The 16,975-nt window shown below is 46.2% G+C and overlaps 2 protein-coding genes across 2 annotated transcripts; one reads left to right on the forward strand and one right to left on the reverse strand.

The window, feature by feature from the left end:
- Positions 1-9,512: 9,512 nt before the first annotated feature.
- On the forward strand, positions 9,513-10,399 carry LOC142469180 (histone H1-like). Its single transcript, XM_075576144.1, has one exon. The coding sequence runs from the start codon at positions 9,544-9,546 to the stop codon at positions 10,219-10,221; it is 678 nt and encodes a 225-aa protein (XP_075432259.1). The 5' UTR covers positions 9,513-9,543; the 3' UTR covers positions 10,222-10,399.
- A 991-nt stretch (positions 10,400-11,390) lies between these two features.
- Positions 11,391-11,874, reverse strand: LOC142469181 (histone H3). The gene has a single exon (XM_075576145.1). It carries the CDS (start codon positions 11,843-11,845, stop codon positions 11,435-11,437), a length of 411 nt encoding a protein of 136 aa, XP_075432260.1. The 5' UTR covers positions 11,846-11,874; the 3' UTR covers positions 11,391-11,434.
- Between the last annotated feature and the right edge of the window lie 5,101 nt (positions 11,875-16,975).

The following is a 16,975-nucleotide window of genomic DNA, read 5'->3' on the forward strand; positions in this document are numbered from 1 at the left end:
CCCCCCCCTCTCCCTTCTCCCCCCCTCTCCCTTCTCCCCCAATCTCCCTTCTCCCCCCCCCTCTCCCTTCTCCCCCCCCCCTCTCCCTTCTCCCCCCCCCTCTCCCTTCTCCCCCCCCCCTCTCCCTTCTCCCCCCCTCTCCCTTCTCTCCCCCCCTCTCCCTTCTCCCCCCCTCTCCCTTCTCCCCCCCCTCTCCCTTCTCCCCCCCTCTCCCTTCTCCCCCCTCTCCCTTCTCCCCCCCTCTCCCTTCTCCCCCCCCTCTCCCTTCTCCCCCCCTCTCCCTTCTTCCCCCCCTCTCCCTTTCCCCCCCCCTCTCCATTTCCCCCCCCCTCTCCCTTCTCCCCCCCCTCTCCCTTCTCCCCCCCCCTCTCCCTTCTTCCCCCCCCTCTCCCTTCTCCCCCCCCCCCTCTCCCTTCTCCCCCCCTCTCCCTTCTCCCCCCCTCTCCCTTCTCCCCCCCCTCTCCCTTCTCCCCCCCTCTCCCTCCCCCCCCTCTCCCTCCCCCCCCCTCTCCCTTCCCCCCTCTCTCTCTCTTCTCCCCTCTCTCTCTCTTCTCCCCTCTCTCTTCTCCTCCCCCTCTCTCTCCTCCTCCCCCTCTCTCTCCTCCTCCCCCTCTCTCTCCTCCTCCCCCTCTCTCTCTCTTCTCCCCCCTCTCTCTCTTCTCCCCCTCTCTCTCTCTTCTCCTCCCCCTCTCTCTTCTCCTCCCCCCTCTCTCTCTCTTCTCCTCCCCCCTCTCTGTCTTCTCCTCCCGCCTCTCTCTCTCTCTCTTCTCCCCTCTCTCTTCTCCTCCCCCTCTCTCTCCTCCTCCCCCTCTCTCTCTCTCTTCATCTCCCCCTCTCTCTCTTCTCCCCCCTCTCTCTCTTCTCCCCCCTCTCTCTCTTCTCCCCCCTCTCTCTCTTCTCCCCCCTCTCTCTCTCTTCTCCCCCCTCTCTCTCTCTTCTCCTCCCCCCTCTCTCTCTCTCTTCTCCTCCCCCATCTCTCTCTCTCTTCTCCTCCTCCTCCTCTCTCTCTCTCTTTCTTCTCCTCCCTCTCTCTCTCTTCTCCTCTCTCTCTCTCTTCTCCTCCCTCTCTCTCTCTCTCTCTCTCTTCTCCTCCCTCTCTCTCTCTTCTCCTCCCTCTCTCTCTCTCTCTTCTCCCCCCTCTCTCTCTCTTCTCCTCCCCCTCTCTCTCTCTCTCTCTTCTCCTCCCCCCCCTCTCTCTCTCTCTTCTCCTCCCCCCTCTCTCTCTCTCTTCTCCTCCCCCCCTCTCTCTCTCTTCTCCCCCTCTCTCTTTACAGTAAAGCTGCTTCAGTTCCTCCCTTTTGATAGCAATGAGGTAACCTTGTCTTTGTTAAATTAACTCAAGTAAAGTTAACTGAGGTAAACATTGTAATAAATTAATATTGATCAGTGACGACTCTGTTTGCAACAATTGTCATCAGCGTTAGTTATAAATAATAGAAATGACGTAAGGTATAATTCCATATACCATTAACGCAGCAATAGTGCCAGCAACAGCATTTTCCCTCCATCTCCCCCTGCAACTACTCTCAATATGGCTGCGCGGCGTCAAATGGTGCTGCGTTGCCATGCCAACGGGAACGTCACGTGACGTAACAGCATCACGTGATGCTCGTTGCCATGACAATGAGACGCCACATGATGTCACGACGTCATGCGGTGCCACGTTGTCATGGCGACTTGACGCCGCGTGACGTTACATAGCATCCCGTTGTCATGGCAACACAGTGTCATTTAAAAAATAAAAAATCTCCGGGTTGACCGTCAGTCGAAGGTGGCAACCCTGGTTGTAAGATGAATTGAAATATACAAAAAATGTATACTGCTGTACTATAAATATAAATAGACAAAATATATATACTTTTGTACTATAAATATAAATATACAAAATAAATATACTGTTGTAATATAAATATAAATATACATCCTATACTGTATATACCGTTGTAAGATTAATTGAAATATACAAAAAATGTATACTGCTGTACTATAAATATAAATAGACAAAATATATATACTGTTGTACTATAAATATAAATATACTGTTGTAATATAAATATACATCCTATATATACCGTTGTAAGATTAATTGAATTATACAAAAAATGTATACTGCTGTACTATAAATATAAATAGACAAAATATATATACTGTTGTACTATAAATATAAATATACAAAATACATATACTGTTGTAATATAAATATAAATATACATCCTATGTATACCGTTGTAAGATTAATTGAAATATACAAAAAATGTATACTGCTGTACTATAAATATAAATAGACAAACTACTGTATGTTGTAATATAAATCAACAGAAATAACAACAGTATTACAGTAGATACAGAACTGTACTGTAGATGTACAGTACAGTTTTATATATTTATTTTTGTTAAGTTTTATAAATTTACTTACGTGTTAGTTACCCTTGGTGCCCTTTTCCGGTCTCTGTTTTTTCCATATGCATGATAGCTCACGGTGTTTGATGGCACAACGAGGCCAGAAGTAGCTAACCAGCATTGGATAGCAGCAATTCGGTGTCCGCTCGTGTACATCGCCTTAATTCGCATGCTGAGATCCTTTGAAATCTTTTTAACAGGTATTGCTGCGAGTAGAAAGAAATACAAACACAAGAATGTATATTCGATATTTAGTCGATGTGTATTATATGTGCTGTCAATCCACAAAATGGATGGTGTATTTATACGGTAATGACTCACATTAGAGTATGCCCACTTTCAACACCTGTACCTGGTCGCCATGCATAAAAGGTCACACACTTTGCATAGCCCACCACTCCATGATCTTTATCTGAACTTGCCCTTGTCCAGATACTGTACTGCATTGTGTCACATGCTTCCATGGAGCAACCCCGGTTCTATGGACGCAAGAACCCACTCACCTCTGCCGTGCCTGTCATGCTGAAAAAGCGAAAGGCGGTTGCCATTTCCACGCCAAGGGCAAAGCGACAGGCTAAGGCCAATAAACAAAATCTTCTGCTGACCCCAAAGGTTAAGGGTTTAATTAGACGTAAGCCTCATTATGTGAAGAAGATATACGGTGATGTACTCTCGACACAAAACGATTGGCAGCCAACCCATCGAATCCGCAGACCACTTCCTCCCATATGCTTCGACGACTCTGCTGTAGCTGTCCCTGAAATCTTCATCCCATCTTCTCCACCCCCATCTTCTCCGGTTCCATCTGACGACGCTGCCGCCTCTGAAATCCACGGGTCACTGTCTCCTTTGCGCTTAGACGACTCTGCTTCTCGCCCGGAAATCCATAGGTCACTTTCTCCATCCCTCTTCGACGACGCTGCCGCTTCTCCTCTACCGGGTATCAACAGGTAAACCTCCTCCACTCTCCATCGATGCCGCTTCTGTCCATGGAACCCCCATCTCATCCTCTGTTGAACCCATCCCCCCAGATGTCCAGACGCCATGCACAAGAATCAGCTCGTTAGACCGGATGCTGAATGGGATAAGTGTGGATCTCCCCGGGAATTCTATTGTGCTGGCAAAGATAGATCTGCTTTTGGAGACCATGTTAAATGTGGAGCAATGGATGCTACAAATGGAACAACGGATGGATCAACGGATGGAGAAGATAGAGGCTGACATTGCGGGCATACATTATTTGCTCGGTGCTAATGCCCCTGTTTCCCCGACGCCAGAGCAGGGATAAAATTTGCCCCTAGATGTTAGGAACCCCCTCACTTGACCCCAACAGGGTCCGAGCAGTAATGGCGGCGAGAAAGGGTGACGCCGGCGAGGAGGGTCCTACCATTGAGCGTAATGGCGGAGAAAGCTTTGAACCGGCTAAGTCAGAATGAACAGAAACCTGGAACCCACAACTCCGGTTCTGTTCAACCTAAAGGGCTCAGATTCGGTCACCATGTAGTCCTAGTTGCGGCAGGATTGCATGGCAAATTGCGACCCTCTCGTGGCAACAGAACGGAGTCAGGGTAATGTTAAAATTCAGGTTTCTGCCATTGACTTGCATGGCAGAAAAAAAGCCACTTTGGTAATGTGCTTTTAAACTGTCTTTTGGTATCTCCGGTTCCGGGGGTCGTGCAAGGCTGATATTTTGCCACTATGGCAAGGGTCCTTCCGCATGAGGACCAGGTGAATTTCAACCCGCTCAGACCCACAGAATGGGTTATTTTACATTATATTTGCGCAATTGGCGTGGGAACTACTTAGGACCCCGGTCAAGTTCACGGGCAATTGGCGTGGGAACTTCTGTTCTAGGGCACCTAGAAATAAAATTATTTTTGCCCATAGATGTTAGGCACTGTATACCACTGTACAGTATACTGTAGAAGACACATAATGAAACGATACTGAACATGTAGAATAAATGCATAGTTTTATTTATTCGGATTTATTACACAGTATACTGTACGGCCGGAAACCATCAGCATACAGTACAATATTATCCATCGAAATCCCCCCATTAGCCGTTTTCTTTTCTGAGGAAAAACAAAAAGAAAAGTTTTAATGTACAGTAATGGTCAGACCCCTAAAGAAGTACCCAGCCAGCCCCACCAAAATAATACGGCAACAATATAGTACACACCATAGAATTTCCCATTCAGCTGGCGCTGGCGCCGGTCCACTGCCAGTCCAGCTTTCTTCATCATCCACGTCGATAATTTGCAGTGGGACTAGTCCACCTGTAGTCAGCAGGTGAGGCTGCAAATCGCTTAGGTACATGCAAGCTTCATCAAAACTGCACGCAAAATCCGACTCAGGCTCAGGGTTGTCACTGACAGTGGGACCGTCATTGGAAGCCGGTGCTGGTGCTGGTGCATTGCTTGGCAGCGACTGTCGCTTCTTAGTTGGTTTTAACATGACCCTTCGCCTTTTGCCGCCTCCATGATCATAGATACGGGAAAAATCCGGTGACACACACCAATACCCTCCAACAAATTGGGGCTCAATACGGTGAAAACAGTGATCGCTACATAACCTTTTCCTTACTGCACGCTTCCACGTATGAGGAGTTGGCGAAAATTTGTAAAAGTCATAGTTTTCGATAAAATACTGATAAATTTGAGCAACTGTTGCCATCTTATCATCTGTTGCATTAATCCCGGCCCATATCAAATACGCGTAACTTCTGTAGGGTTTTTGGAAAGCGGGCTGCACTTGAACACTCATGGCGGGTGGGTCTCTGGAGAATAGTGTAACAGAAACTGAAACTGGTCTTTGTCTTTCTTTAATATGAAAAGCCTAAATTGATACATTTTTGCAACTCTTCCTTCAGTATCAAGGCCAAGTTACAATAGCACACTGTGGTACAGTATATTTTTTAAACGAAACACCTGCAAGCCGACACATTACTGATTCGGCGCATTACAATTCATGAATTTCTGCCATCTGGCGGACACGCGAAGCATTGCAGCCTATTAAAATCTGAACCATTATCAATAAACGCATCAGCCGGGCATGACCCGTGGCTGGGAACGCAAGGTGAACGCGGCATGTGCCAGGTGAACAGCGTCGCATTCCAGGAACAAGCCAGGGACAAACCGGTGATTTGTTAGAATAAAAGCTGCCGCAGCAGTATATGTGTAACTCCGGTTCCGAAGGTCGTAGCAGGCTGAAACTCAGACCATATGGTGTCCCAGTTCCGGCATTGAGATCTGGGTAGTTTGGACCCACTGGACCAAACGGACCCTGATATTTTAATATGTTTGTATTTTTCCTATAATACTGTATCCCAAGGCAGGGATAAAACCCAGAGGAAATTCCTTTGCATACAATGAAGCATATGGTCAGAGAGGCGACCCAATGTCTAGGACCTAAGTACTGTTCAAAGGGTTTTGCCACCCTCACTGTTTACCTGAGGGTGGAGACGACTCAAACCAGAGCAGTCTGTGAGTGTCATATTGTACACCTTCCAACAAAGGGTATCCTGCCAGAAATTCCATTTGGTAGACTGGCTGGCATTCCCAATGTAAATGTGGGGCTACAGAAATGAGACCCCAGGGTCCTAGTGCACATTAGCTAACTAGCAGGAGGGCATGGATTAAAATGTGTTCCCACGTTAAAGATTGGATACAGAAAATTGTTATCCAATAGCCTGTACTTAAGGTTAAGGATAGGGTTACAAAAGATATATAAACTGTGGTCAACCCTATATCCTTGGTCTTCTGATACCATCTTGATTGTTACCTGATTGCTGGAGAATTGCTATCTGATACTTCTCATTCCCCACCCCCAAGTAAGGGTTACTTCTTGCCTGTTACTGTACTATATTGCTGTGTTCACCTATTTAAGGAATAAATATACTTTATTATACCTAAGCCTCGTTCAGTTCAACCCAGTTATTTGGTGTATTATTATAGCCTGTCACAAAGCTCCCGTCACAGCCAATAAATAAAAATAAATGTTTATGTATTCCGTAGAGATAGGCAAACACACCATGGATTACCATAGACAGAAGAAAATACACTTACTGGGGGTTTGGGGTTGAAAACTAACTTTCCTGATTGAAACAAAGTCTTTAAATAGTTCGTTGGTTGACCGGGACTTAGCCCGAAAAGTCCTGGAAAGTCCTGGAGCTCATATCGGCATGAGCCTCCAGCAGCTCCCACTCTTTCCACTCCAAATGGTGCTGAAAGTCTCACTTAGAAAATATCTGGTTCCAGACTTCAGACGCTGTCCGCTGGAAATGTTACTGAAAGTGGGACTTAGAAACGTTTCTGCTTAAAGTCCTGTAGCTCTTTCCGTGCTGTCTCCTTCAAAATATTCAAACTTTTGATGGAGAAGAGAAAGACCCCCACATAAGTGTCCCTACCACTTGCACTCAAAGTAACTATTTGGATATAAAGATCTCAAATGATCCTACAGATTCTAATATCCAGATTAAGAGAACAAAGTTATGATATAAATATCCTCTTATGTAGCACTAATACTTGGGAAAAAAATACAGTTTTATTAAACATTTGACGTCGACGATTCGTGATTTTATTTACAGTGCAGTAAAATTCCCCAATGAGAGGCTGCATATATCAAGTAACATGTGTATGTATCCAAATACCATGGATTAATTGTGTAGTTTCTGTCCACAATAATACACTAATAGGTGGAATATTTTTATTAGTAAAAAATAGATATCCATGTATAATCTATACCTCTAATTTGATGTAGTATCTTCACATCATATAACTCATCATAGATGTTTAATGTCCATAGAGGTCTAAGTCTTTAATCTTGTATTACACTTATAGCTTATATTGAAAGGTGCAATAGCATAATAACCATATAAGGATGAAGTCAAACATCAGAACTAAAATATCCTGTTATAAATTAACAGATGGTGAATTAACCATCTACATTTGCATACATGCTTTAATATTTAGAGGTGTAATAGGTCACGATAATACAATAAACTGCAGCTGTATCTCTCTATGTATAAATGGCTAGCCCATAGTATATTATTGCAACCACCTGCTTATATATAGTGCCAGTAAGGACATAAATATGCTCTTCGTCACAATATTAATAAGTGTGGAGTGTAGAAAAACGACCACAAGACTAAATATAGTCTGCATAGCATAGATACAAAATAGCATCATGTGTCCTAAAGTCTAAATAACAAACTTCAATGATCAAAACGTTACATGGAGTAACCCAAGCACACACAATTGAGTAACATTGTATTGAGCATGAAACGAAGCTTCTAATGCATGCTAATATCCAGCAAATGTTAACTAGCCTGACAACCTGACCAGCTGAGACGGCTGTATGTATCACCAGAGCAGAATAGTTTCTGCAATTAACTCCTTGTGTATAATATCACCAAGTGGTAATAGATCTGAATTGCACACTTCAGTATTCCAAGCAATATAGCACACAGATTCGTTACATAGCATTCAAAAATTCCCATGTCAATATTTATCACAGATTGAGTATCAATACTTAGCACATATAGGTAGATGTTGCAGCGTGACTGTCTGGAACAGCTGTTAATCTAGCCTGAGCAGAGTGAATCCTACAAATGATCTCCTCATATTCACGCATAAAGGCAACATCGCGATCACTGGTGCTCAGTATTGGATGACGGCACAGCACAACTTAACCAGGAGAATGAAGCTATACAACCTGATCTTGTCAGTGAGGGACAGAAAAACTACCGCAGCCTCTCATCATTGGCGCCACCGTCGTAAAACCGGAGAGGGAGAAAGTGCTACACAGGTTTTGTAAAAAAAAACATACAATTATAACCAAAGAGAACAAACCAGAAAAATACAAAGGTTACTGTGATCCAGGCAGTGGCTTCCAGAGTGTTTACTAAAACAATTATTCATATGTATAATCTAACAAACATGGAAGGTGTATCAATTTATAAGTGTGTGAAAGGGTCTTGCACATCTTGAAGTAGGTAGCAGCACATTGCTATGCATATGAAGAGAAAGGTCTACACAACCTGCAGTAATGTGGCAGCAAATTGCTGGATGTGTTGTGCAGGAATTAAAAACATATCATGGGCAGGATAGCAATCTCCTGTTAAGAGGAAACTTCACTTCACACAATTTGGTTAACGATTATGGTCACAAAACATTGCAGTTCCTATAAAGAGTGCTAATAGGAACATTACAGTACATGGTTACATAACAACCCACAGGGTGACTAATGACCTATTCATCCATTAATATATACATATTATTTGATAACTGAAATACAACTTTATAACACATCACAATTCTGTTATAAAGCTTAAAAAACATAGTTGTTTTATTGTTACATTATTAAAATATGTACAGTAATTCATATGATGTGTATGTTACTATGATTTTTTTTCTTAGAAAACATGTTACATACATAGAATTCTAAACTAATCATTTGCAGAACAGGTGTAATACAGGGTTTTTGAATCTCCCATTCAATAACAAATATTCATATCTGACAATTAAATAATACAGAGCTCAGTACGGGGGTAATGGAACAACATGACAGCAATGCAGACTTTTGTGCTACTTATACATATATAGTGAATCCCCAGACCATCTTTATATATTGGTATGCACTTTATTTGAAACTGATACTGTACAATAATATGTTCTTTGTGTCACTGTATGAGGATGGAGGTGGCACATGTAGTCTGAGCAAAGTAAAAGTGACAGAAATAGACAGATATGAAGACAATCTGGCAAATCCAATGATACAGAGCGGAACTTTCACCCATTATTCCTAATTGTGTTTGTACTTTTCCAACAACAAAATGATACAACAGTGAAGAGAATATAATTCCTTATAAATGAAATGCAAGAAGGGGAATTGTAGTAATAATTAGAGGATAAAATGCCCTTTTCTTGCAGCCTCAGAAACACAAAGTCAGAGCAGTGTTTGTGATCCAGGAGGATGAGAGACAGGGGCGGGGCTCATTGATTATAACCAATGAGAGAGAAGCTCACTCCGACCACTAACCAATCAAAGAGCAGCAGGCTCTGTATATAACTCCCGGCAGCCCCCCCGCCCCAGTATAACTTTCTGTCTCTGTGTTCCTGGATTTTACCTGCTGCAGCTGAAATGGCCGAGACCGCTCCTGCGCCTCCTCCTCCTCCAGCTGAGAGCGCCGCCAAGAAGAAGCAGCCGAAGAAAGCGGCGGGAGCCTCGAAAAGCCGCCCAGCAAAGTCCGGTCCCAGCGTGTCCGATCTTCTAGTGAGAGCTGTGTCCGCCTCTAAAGAGCGCAGCGGGGTCTCCCTGTCCGCTCTGAAGAAGGCTCTGGCTGCAGGAGGCTACGATGTGGAGAAGAATAACAGCCGCCTGAAGCTGGCTCTTAAGGGCTTGGTGAGCAAGGAAACCCTGATCCAGCTGAAAGGGAGCGGAGCCTCCGGATCGTTCAAGCTGAATAAGAAGCAGCTGGAGAGCAAGGAGAAGGCGGCCAGGAAACAGGAGGCGGGGAAACCCAAGAAGCCAGCGGCAAGGAAACAACCCGCCAAGAAGCCAGCGGCAAGGAAACAACCCGCCAAGTCCCCCAAGAAGCCCAAAAAGGCTCCTGCGGGAGTGAAGAAAAGCCCGAAAAAGGTGAAGAAACCTGCGGCCGCCAAGAAGGCAGCAAAAAGTCCGAAGAAGTCTAAAGTTGCCAAGCCCAAGAAGGCTGTGAAGAGCCCGGCGGCTAAAAAGGTTGCAAAGCCCAAAGCTGCTAAGAGTCCAGCTAAGGCCAAGGCAGCAAAGCCCAAGAGGGCAGCAGCTTCTAAGAAGTGAGACAGAGAACTTCAGCCTCTTACAAACACAAAGGCTCTTTTAAGAGCCACCACAACCCCACAAAGAGAGCTCTGCACATAATGTGTAACTTAGAATGTGTCTCCATCTTATCACATGCAATGGTTTGTTTTACACCGGAGAACAGGCAAAGAAAATAAACCTAGTATGGACACTCGGACACCAACTGGATGTGAAATGAAATAGATACAAAATCAACTCTTTAATAACCAAAATTAAAATGATGGGTTTTAATACGAGTATTAAACGCTAGGATCCTAAGGTCTGAACACTGTTCAGTGTTCTGGATCAGTAAATATGACTGATTAGTCATATGGTTTGACTAGTGATTTGCAGCTATCAGTACTTACCTAAGAGCACACCCTGTAAGATGTGTTCCTTACCTCAGATCCTTATAAGGACTGTTGTTTAGTATGTTACTTGAATCTTAGAACACACTACTACTCTAGACCCTGAACCTATACGGTTCCAGTATTGAAGGTCAGAACACCTTCAGGTCGTTGTTTTTAATACCCAATATTTTACATACTTGTTGCAGTTAATAAAGTTATGTTTTAAACCATTCATTCATCACCAGAGTGTGAACTTGGGTGCTATATTTGGGTTCTATCTCTACCCCACCTTCTGTGCATATACCCAACGCACCGTTCACCATTTACTTCTCAGTGGCAAAAGCAGGGGCTCCCCTATTGCTTTACATTAAAAGATCAGTACATTGTGGAGGTAACAATAATAGATAATTATGTAGTTAGGGTACAGTGGGTGCTAAACAATGAGCAAACAGACAGGAACCTATCAAGTATCAAGCACAAAAGTTCCCATAAAACTTCAGTTTGATCTCCGGAGGCACATGAAAGTGACGTAGGAGGGGGAGAATTACTCCACTTTCTATGTACATCATATTAAATCAGACTAGCCAGGTTTCTTTTTAGTTACGTGTGCCTATATATAGCGTACAAAAATGATTGTATGTGTATATAAGACATCTTAAACTTATATGCACAAATACCGAATATGCCTTTATCTATATTGTGACGCCTAAAAGGGATGTGGATACGTCTCCTTTATAATTCTCTATATGGAGATCACTATACGTATCTGTTAATATTGATCTACTAGCCAATTTAATTGATAATTTGGTGGCTCTGAAAAGAGCCTTTGTGTTCTGGGTGTAAATGAAGTGGGTGCAGTTAGCCTAAGCTCTCTCCCCTCTGATCCTGCGGGCCAGCTGGATGTCCTTGGGCATGATGGTGACTCTCTTGGCGTGGATAGCGCATAGGTTGGTGTCCTCGAAGAGCCCCACCAGATAAGCCTCGCTGGCCTCCTGCAGAGCCATGACGGCCGAGCTCTGAAAGCGTAGATCAGTCTTGAAGTCCTGGGCGATCTCCCGGACCAGGCGCTGGAAGGGCAGCTTGCGGATGAGCAGCTCGGTGGACTTCTGGTAGCGGCGGATCTCCCGGAGAGCCACAGTACCGGGCCGGTAGCGGTGAGGCTTCTTCACTCCGCCGGTGGCCGGAGCACTCTTTCTGGCAGCCTTGGTCGCTAGCTGCTTACGCGGAGCCTTCCCTCCGGTGGATTTCCGGGCCGTTTGCTTGGTTCGGGCCATCCTTTGCTGTGACAGTGATCCTCTCCGATCCTAACCTAACTCTGACTAAAAATCAGGAAAAGTGCTATGTATTTATAGAAGATGGATCGCTGCGATTGGCTGCTTTGTGACCCGCACCTCGCTCTGATTGGTTCTAGGAAAACCGTTGGGATTTTCAAACATCCCGCCTAATCTAAGTCCGAGATCGTCCTAATTAAGTTAGGATATATTTAGCGTCTGAAAGCAGGACAGTGAAAAAGATGTATTGTAATAACATTAGTGTTTGCACAGATCCAGCACAGAGCTCTCTGACACGGAACATGTATTTATACCAAACATACAAATGATCTTTAATCGGTAAAATGAGGGTTTTTCTTTCCCGGTTCTTTATTGGTTCATCTTCTTATAAAGTTTACATTGTGTTATTATAAACCCGAACACAAAGACACAAAGACAGCGGAGCAGCGCGGCTCTTTATCTTTATTTAAATTCGCGCAGTTCATAAATCACCACACGGTGGCAGTGGTGCTCTATAAATGGGGCTTCCCTAAATGTATACTCGCTGTCACTGCTGTGTGTTATCTGATCAGTTCCTAACGTGGATCTTTGGGTTCCCTCTAATGCTCCAGTCACATTACTTTCCTCTCACTCATAATACCAAGACTATATATTTATATACACAATCTGTTATAATTTTTTCCTATTTATTTAACTACCTCACTGCTTATGAAATATTAAATAACAATGTAAATCACACTTACAAAAGCTGATACATTTAAACATCATCGGAACTGTATATTCATATCTCCATTTTTTCTTTGTTCTCAGAAAAATATTAGCCTTTAAGCAGACTATTTAATTATGTGTTACATGTTGCTATGTTTTTACATCAATTTCCAATGTTTATCTATGTCACAATTTAGGCAGACCTGGATAGGGTATATTTCCATTGATTCAACGTGTGCGTATAATCAACACTGGCCACAGGTGACTTGTTAATAAGAAATGAGCATGCTGCTATTGCTAAACCCTGCAACACTCATTAACTGATAGCAGATACAATATCTGTGCAATACATATTAGCATACATAGGATTATATAGATTCTCATTATACCTAGACATATATTTTTATGAACTTCATTCATGCTCATTTCTTATTAAAAAGTCACCTGTGACCAGTGTTGATTAATGCTGGATTAATTGCTATATATTGCAAACTAGTGCATCACTCATCATTAGCCTTTGAAAAAGTCTTACGCAGAGACGAAACGCGTTAGGACGACACAGCGACACTACGTCATCACTGGTGGACCGGAAGCTGGCCGGTCCGGACCCCCGCTGTCTCTGGCTGTCGGTGCGGGGAGCACTTGGTTTCCTGCCTGTCTCTGGGACAATCACCTAACAGGGAGGCTCTCCATCGATGCAGCCCAGGAAAGAGTGAGGCAGATTTGGTATCTATACCGCTGACTACCCGGATGGTCTACTTGGACCTCTGCCAGTGACGGGGTGATATATATCACTATCATGCATGGCCCATAGCGTGATATTGTTTCACATTTAATATTTAAAATAATGGGGAATAGGCTCACTCACAAAGGTCATAGAATTAAGAGCATGTAGTGATATATATCACACTGTCACTGGCAGAGGTCCAAGTAGATCATCCGGGTAGTATATATACACACTAGCTGATATACCCGGCGTTGCCCGGGATTGAATTCTCCCGCTCCCCCTCTCTCTCCGCTCACCCCTATCTCCGCTCCCGCACCCACCCCATTGACACATCCTTCCGTCCCCCGTTCACACCTCCGTTCCCCCCCCCTTCACATCGGTGATGTGACTGACTGGGTGGGTGACTGAATGACTGACTGGGTGTAGGTGGGTGTGGGTGACTGAGGGAGTGACTGGGTGGGTGAATGAGTGAGTTACTGGGTGGGTGACTGAATGACTAGGTGGGTGTTGGTGACTGAATGAATGACTGGGTGGGTGACTGAGTGGTTTGGTGAATGGGTGACTGGGTGGGTGGGTGAGTGACTGTGTGGCTTGGTGAGTGACTGAGTTGGTTAGTGACTGGGTGGGTGGGTGAGTAACTGACTGACTGACTCGGTGAGTGGGTGGGTGATTGACTGGGTAAGTGACTTTTAGTTAGTGGCATCTCACATCTCTCCCCCCCTGCATGTCTCCCCCCCTGCATGTTTTCCTCCCCCCTGCATGTCTCCCCCCGTATGACCTCCTCCCACCCGCATACCTCAGGCGGCAACGGAGCCATGCAGGTAGCGGAACCTTTCAGGAGGCGGTGGAGGAAGGTTCAGAAGGTGGCAGGGTGGGTGGGAGTAACGGGGGGAGGGCGAGACACATCGCGGAATGGGAGGTGGCAGAGGAAGCTTTCGGCAGTGTGGGTGGGAGTCACGGGTGGGTGGAGAGGCGGACTGGGAGGAGCCGGAGGAAGCCGGAGGAAGCTTTCGGCAGTGTGGTTGGGGGGGGCGAGACACACCGGCCAATGAGAGCCGTGGGAGGGCGGGACACACGGGGGGGTGAGACACATAGGCCAATGAGAGCCGTGAGAGGGCGGGCGGGCGGACCGACGGAACAATCAAATTGTTTACAGGGACACAAAAACAACACTTTCAGTATATTTTATATATATCTTATTATATAAATATGTGAAAGCACTGTATGCCTGTCTGCATCTTCCTGTGTCCCTAGGGGAAATCTCATTGGTCCCTTGGGCCGCCCGCCCCCACACCTCTCATTGGCCTGAGGCGGGGTGACGATACACACACACTTACACACACACACACTCTGTTGCTTGGCCTCACTCTCCCCCGTCAGTTGGACCGCAGCTCACCTTCCACACCCCCCCACTCCTCTCCCGGTGCCCCTCCTCTCCCAGTGCCCCTCCTCTCCCGGTGCACCTCCTTTCCCGGTGCCCCTCCTCTCCCGGTGCGCCTCTTCTCCCGGTGCCCCTCACTCTCTCCCCCCTCCCCACTTCACCCAAATCCCCACGCTCCGCAACATCCCCAGCCGCAACATCACCCTCACCTCCTGCACTCCCCCTCACGTGTGTCGTCTCCTGGAGAGGGGAAGCGCGGCCCTCCTGCTCAGCAGCAAACTCCAGGCTCCTCCCCCCTCGCTCCCAACGAGGAATGGAGGGGAAGTGCGGCGCGGCCCGGGCCTCCTGCACTCCCCCTCACATGCGCCGGCTCCCGGACGGAGGGGAAGCGCGGCACAGGCCTCCTGCCACTCTTGCCGCCCCCCCCCGCCAGCTTTCCGAACTCATCTCTTGCCCCAGCCAGATGCCACGGGGTCAAGGTAAGACACCCACCGTCTCCCACCCATGCACTGTCACCCAGTCACCCACACACCCACCCAGTCACCAACACACGCACCCAGTCACCCAGTCACTTTCACCCAGTAACCCACTTTCACCCAGTCACCCACTCAGTCACCCACCCACTCAGTCACCGACCCACTCAGTCACCCACCCACTCACCCACCCACCCACTCACTCATTCACCCACCCACCCACTCACTCAGTCACCCACACACCCACTCACTCAGTCACCCACCCACCCACCCACCCACTCACTTAGTCACCCACCCACCCACTCACTTAGTCATTCACCCACTCACTTAGTCACCCACTCACTCAGTCACCCACCCACTTACTCAGTCACCCACCCACCCACTCACTTAGTCACCCACCCACTCACTTAGTCACCCACCCACCCAGTCACCAAGTCACCCAGTCACCAAGTCACCCAGTCACTTTCACCCAGTCACCCACTCACTCAGTCACCCACTCACTCAGTCACCCACTCACTCAGTCACCCACTCACTCAGTCACCCACTCACTCAGTCACCCACCCACTCACTCAGTCACCCACCCACTCACTCAGTCATCCACCCACTCACTCAGTCACCCACCCACTCACTCAGTCACCCACCCACTCAGTCACCAACCCACTCAGTCACCCACCCACTCAGTCACCCACCCATTCAGTCAGTCACCCAGTCACCCACCCATTCAGTCAGTCACCCAGTCACCCACCCATTCAGTCACCCACCCATTCAGTCAGTCACCCAATCACCCACCCATTCAGTCACCCACCCATTCAGTCAGTCACCCAGTCACCCACCCACCCATTCAGTCAGTCACCCATTCAGTCACCCACCCATTCAGTCAGTCACCCAGTCACCCACCCATTCAGTCAGTCTCCCAGTCACCCACCCATTCAGTCACCCACCCATTCAGTCAGTCACCCAGTCACCCACCCATTCAGTCAGTCACCCAGTCACCCACCCATTCAGTCAGTCACCCAGTCACCCGGGGGAAGCCCAACCCTGTCGTCCGCCCCCGCAAAATTACATCCCGGGCAACGCCGGGTCTCTCAGCTAGTATATATATATATATATATATATATATATATATATATATATATATATATATATATATATATATATATATATATATATATATATATATATATATATATATATATATATTACTGAGTTAAGTTATGGTGAGTAAAAAAAGTGACAAAAACCCTCCACAGGAAAGCAAATATAGCTGTATGCTCATCTGCATGTCTTAGGCAGGTCTGCAACCCCGCCTTTCCCCATTATCACCCAGCATACAGCACTTCGACTGCAGCAAGGGATTCTGGGAAATGACATGCAAATGAGCACACAGTGTCACTTTTTGCCTCAATAACCATTTTTAACATGGTTCCCTATAGGCTTAAGCTTGCTGCATGGTCACAGCTTTGAGCACAGCCAGGGTTAAGGTGCATACCCAGAAAACCACCCACAGACAGCTGTTTCGACCTTGATGGGTCTCATCAGTGTGGGGTTGATTTTACTGGGAATGCAAGAGAGGCTTATGGGATAGGCCAAACCATAATACTGAGTTAAGTTATGGTGAGTAAAAAAAGTGACAAAAACCCTCCACAGGAAAGCAAATATGCAAATACTGTATAACTGTATGCTCATCTGCATGTCTTAGGCAGGTCTGCAACCCCGCCTTTCCCCATTATCACCCAGCATACAGCACTTCCACTGCAGCAAGGGATTCTGGGAAATGACATGCAAATGAGTACATTTTACTGGTTGTGGGTCACCTGGGCATTAGCTGAGGTACCCCATTAACA

This window comes from Ascaphus truei, chromosome 18 (assembly GCF_040206685.1).
Source record: "Ascaphus truei isolate aAscTru1 chromosome 18, aAscTru1.hap1, whole genome shotgun sequence".
Lineage (NCBI taxonomy): Eukaryota > Metazoa > Chordata > Amphibia > Anura > Ascaphidae > Ascaphus > Ascaphus truei.

What these genes read in the sequence shown, in the direction of transcription:
- LOC142469180 (XM_075576144.1), top strand. Translation starts at nt 9,544, where the DNA reads ATGGCCGAGACCGCTCCTGCGCCTCCTCCTCCTCCAGCTGAGAGCGCC.
- LOC142469181 (XM_075576145.1), bottom strand. Translation starts at nt 11,845, where the DNA reads ATGGCCCGAACCAAGCAAACGGCCCGGAAATCCACCGGAGGGAAGGCT.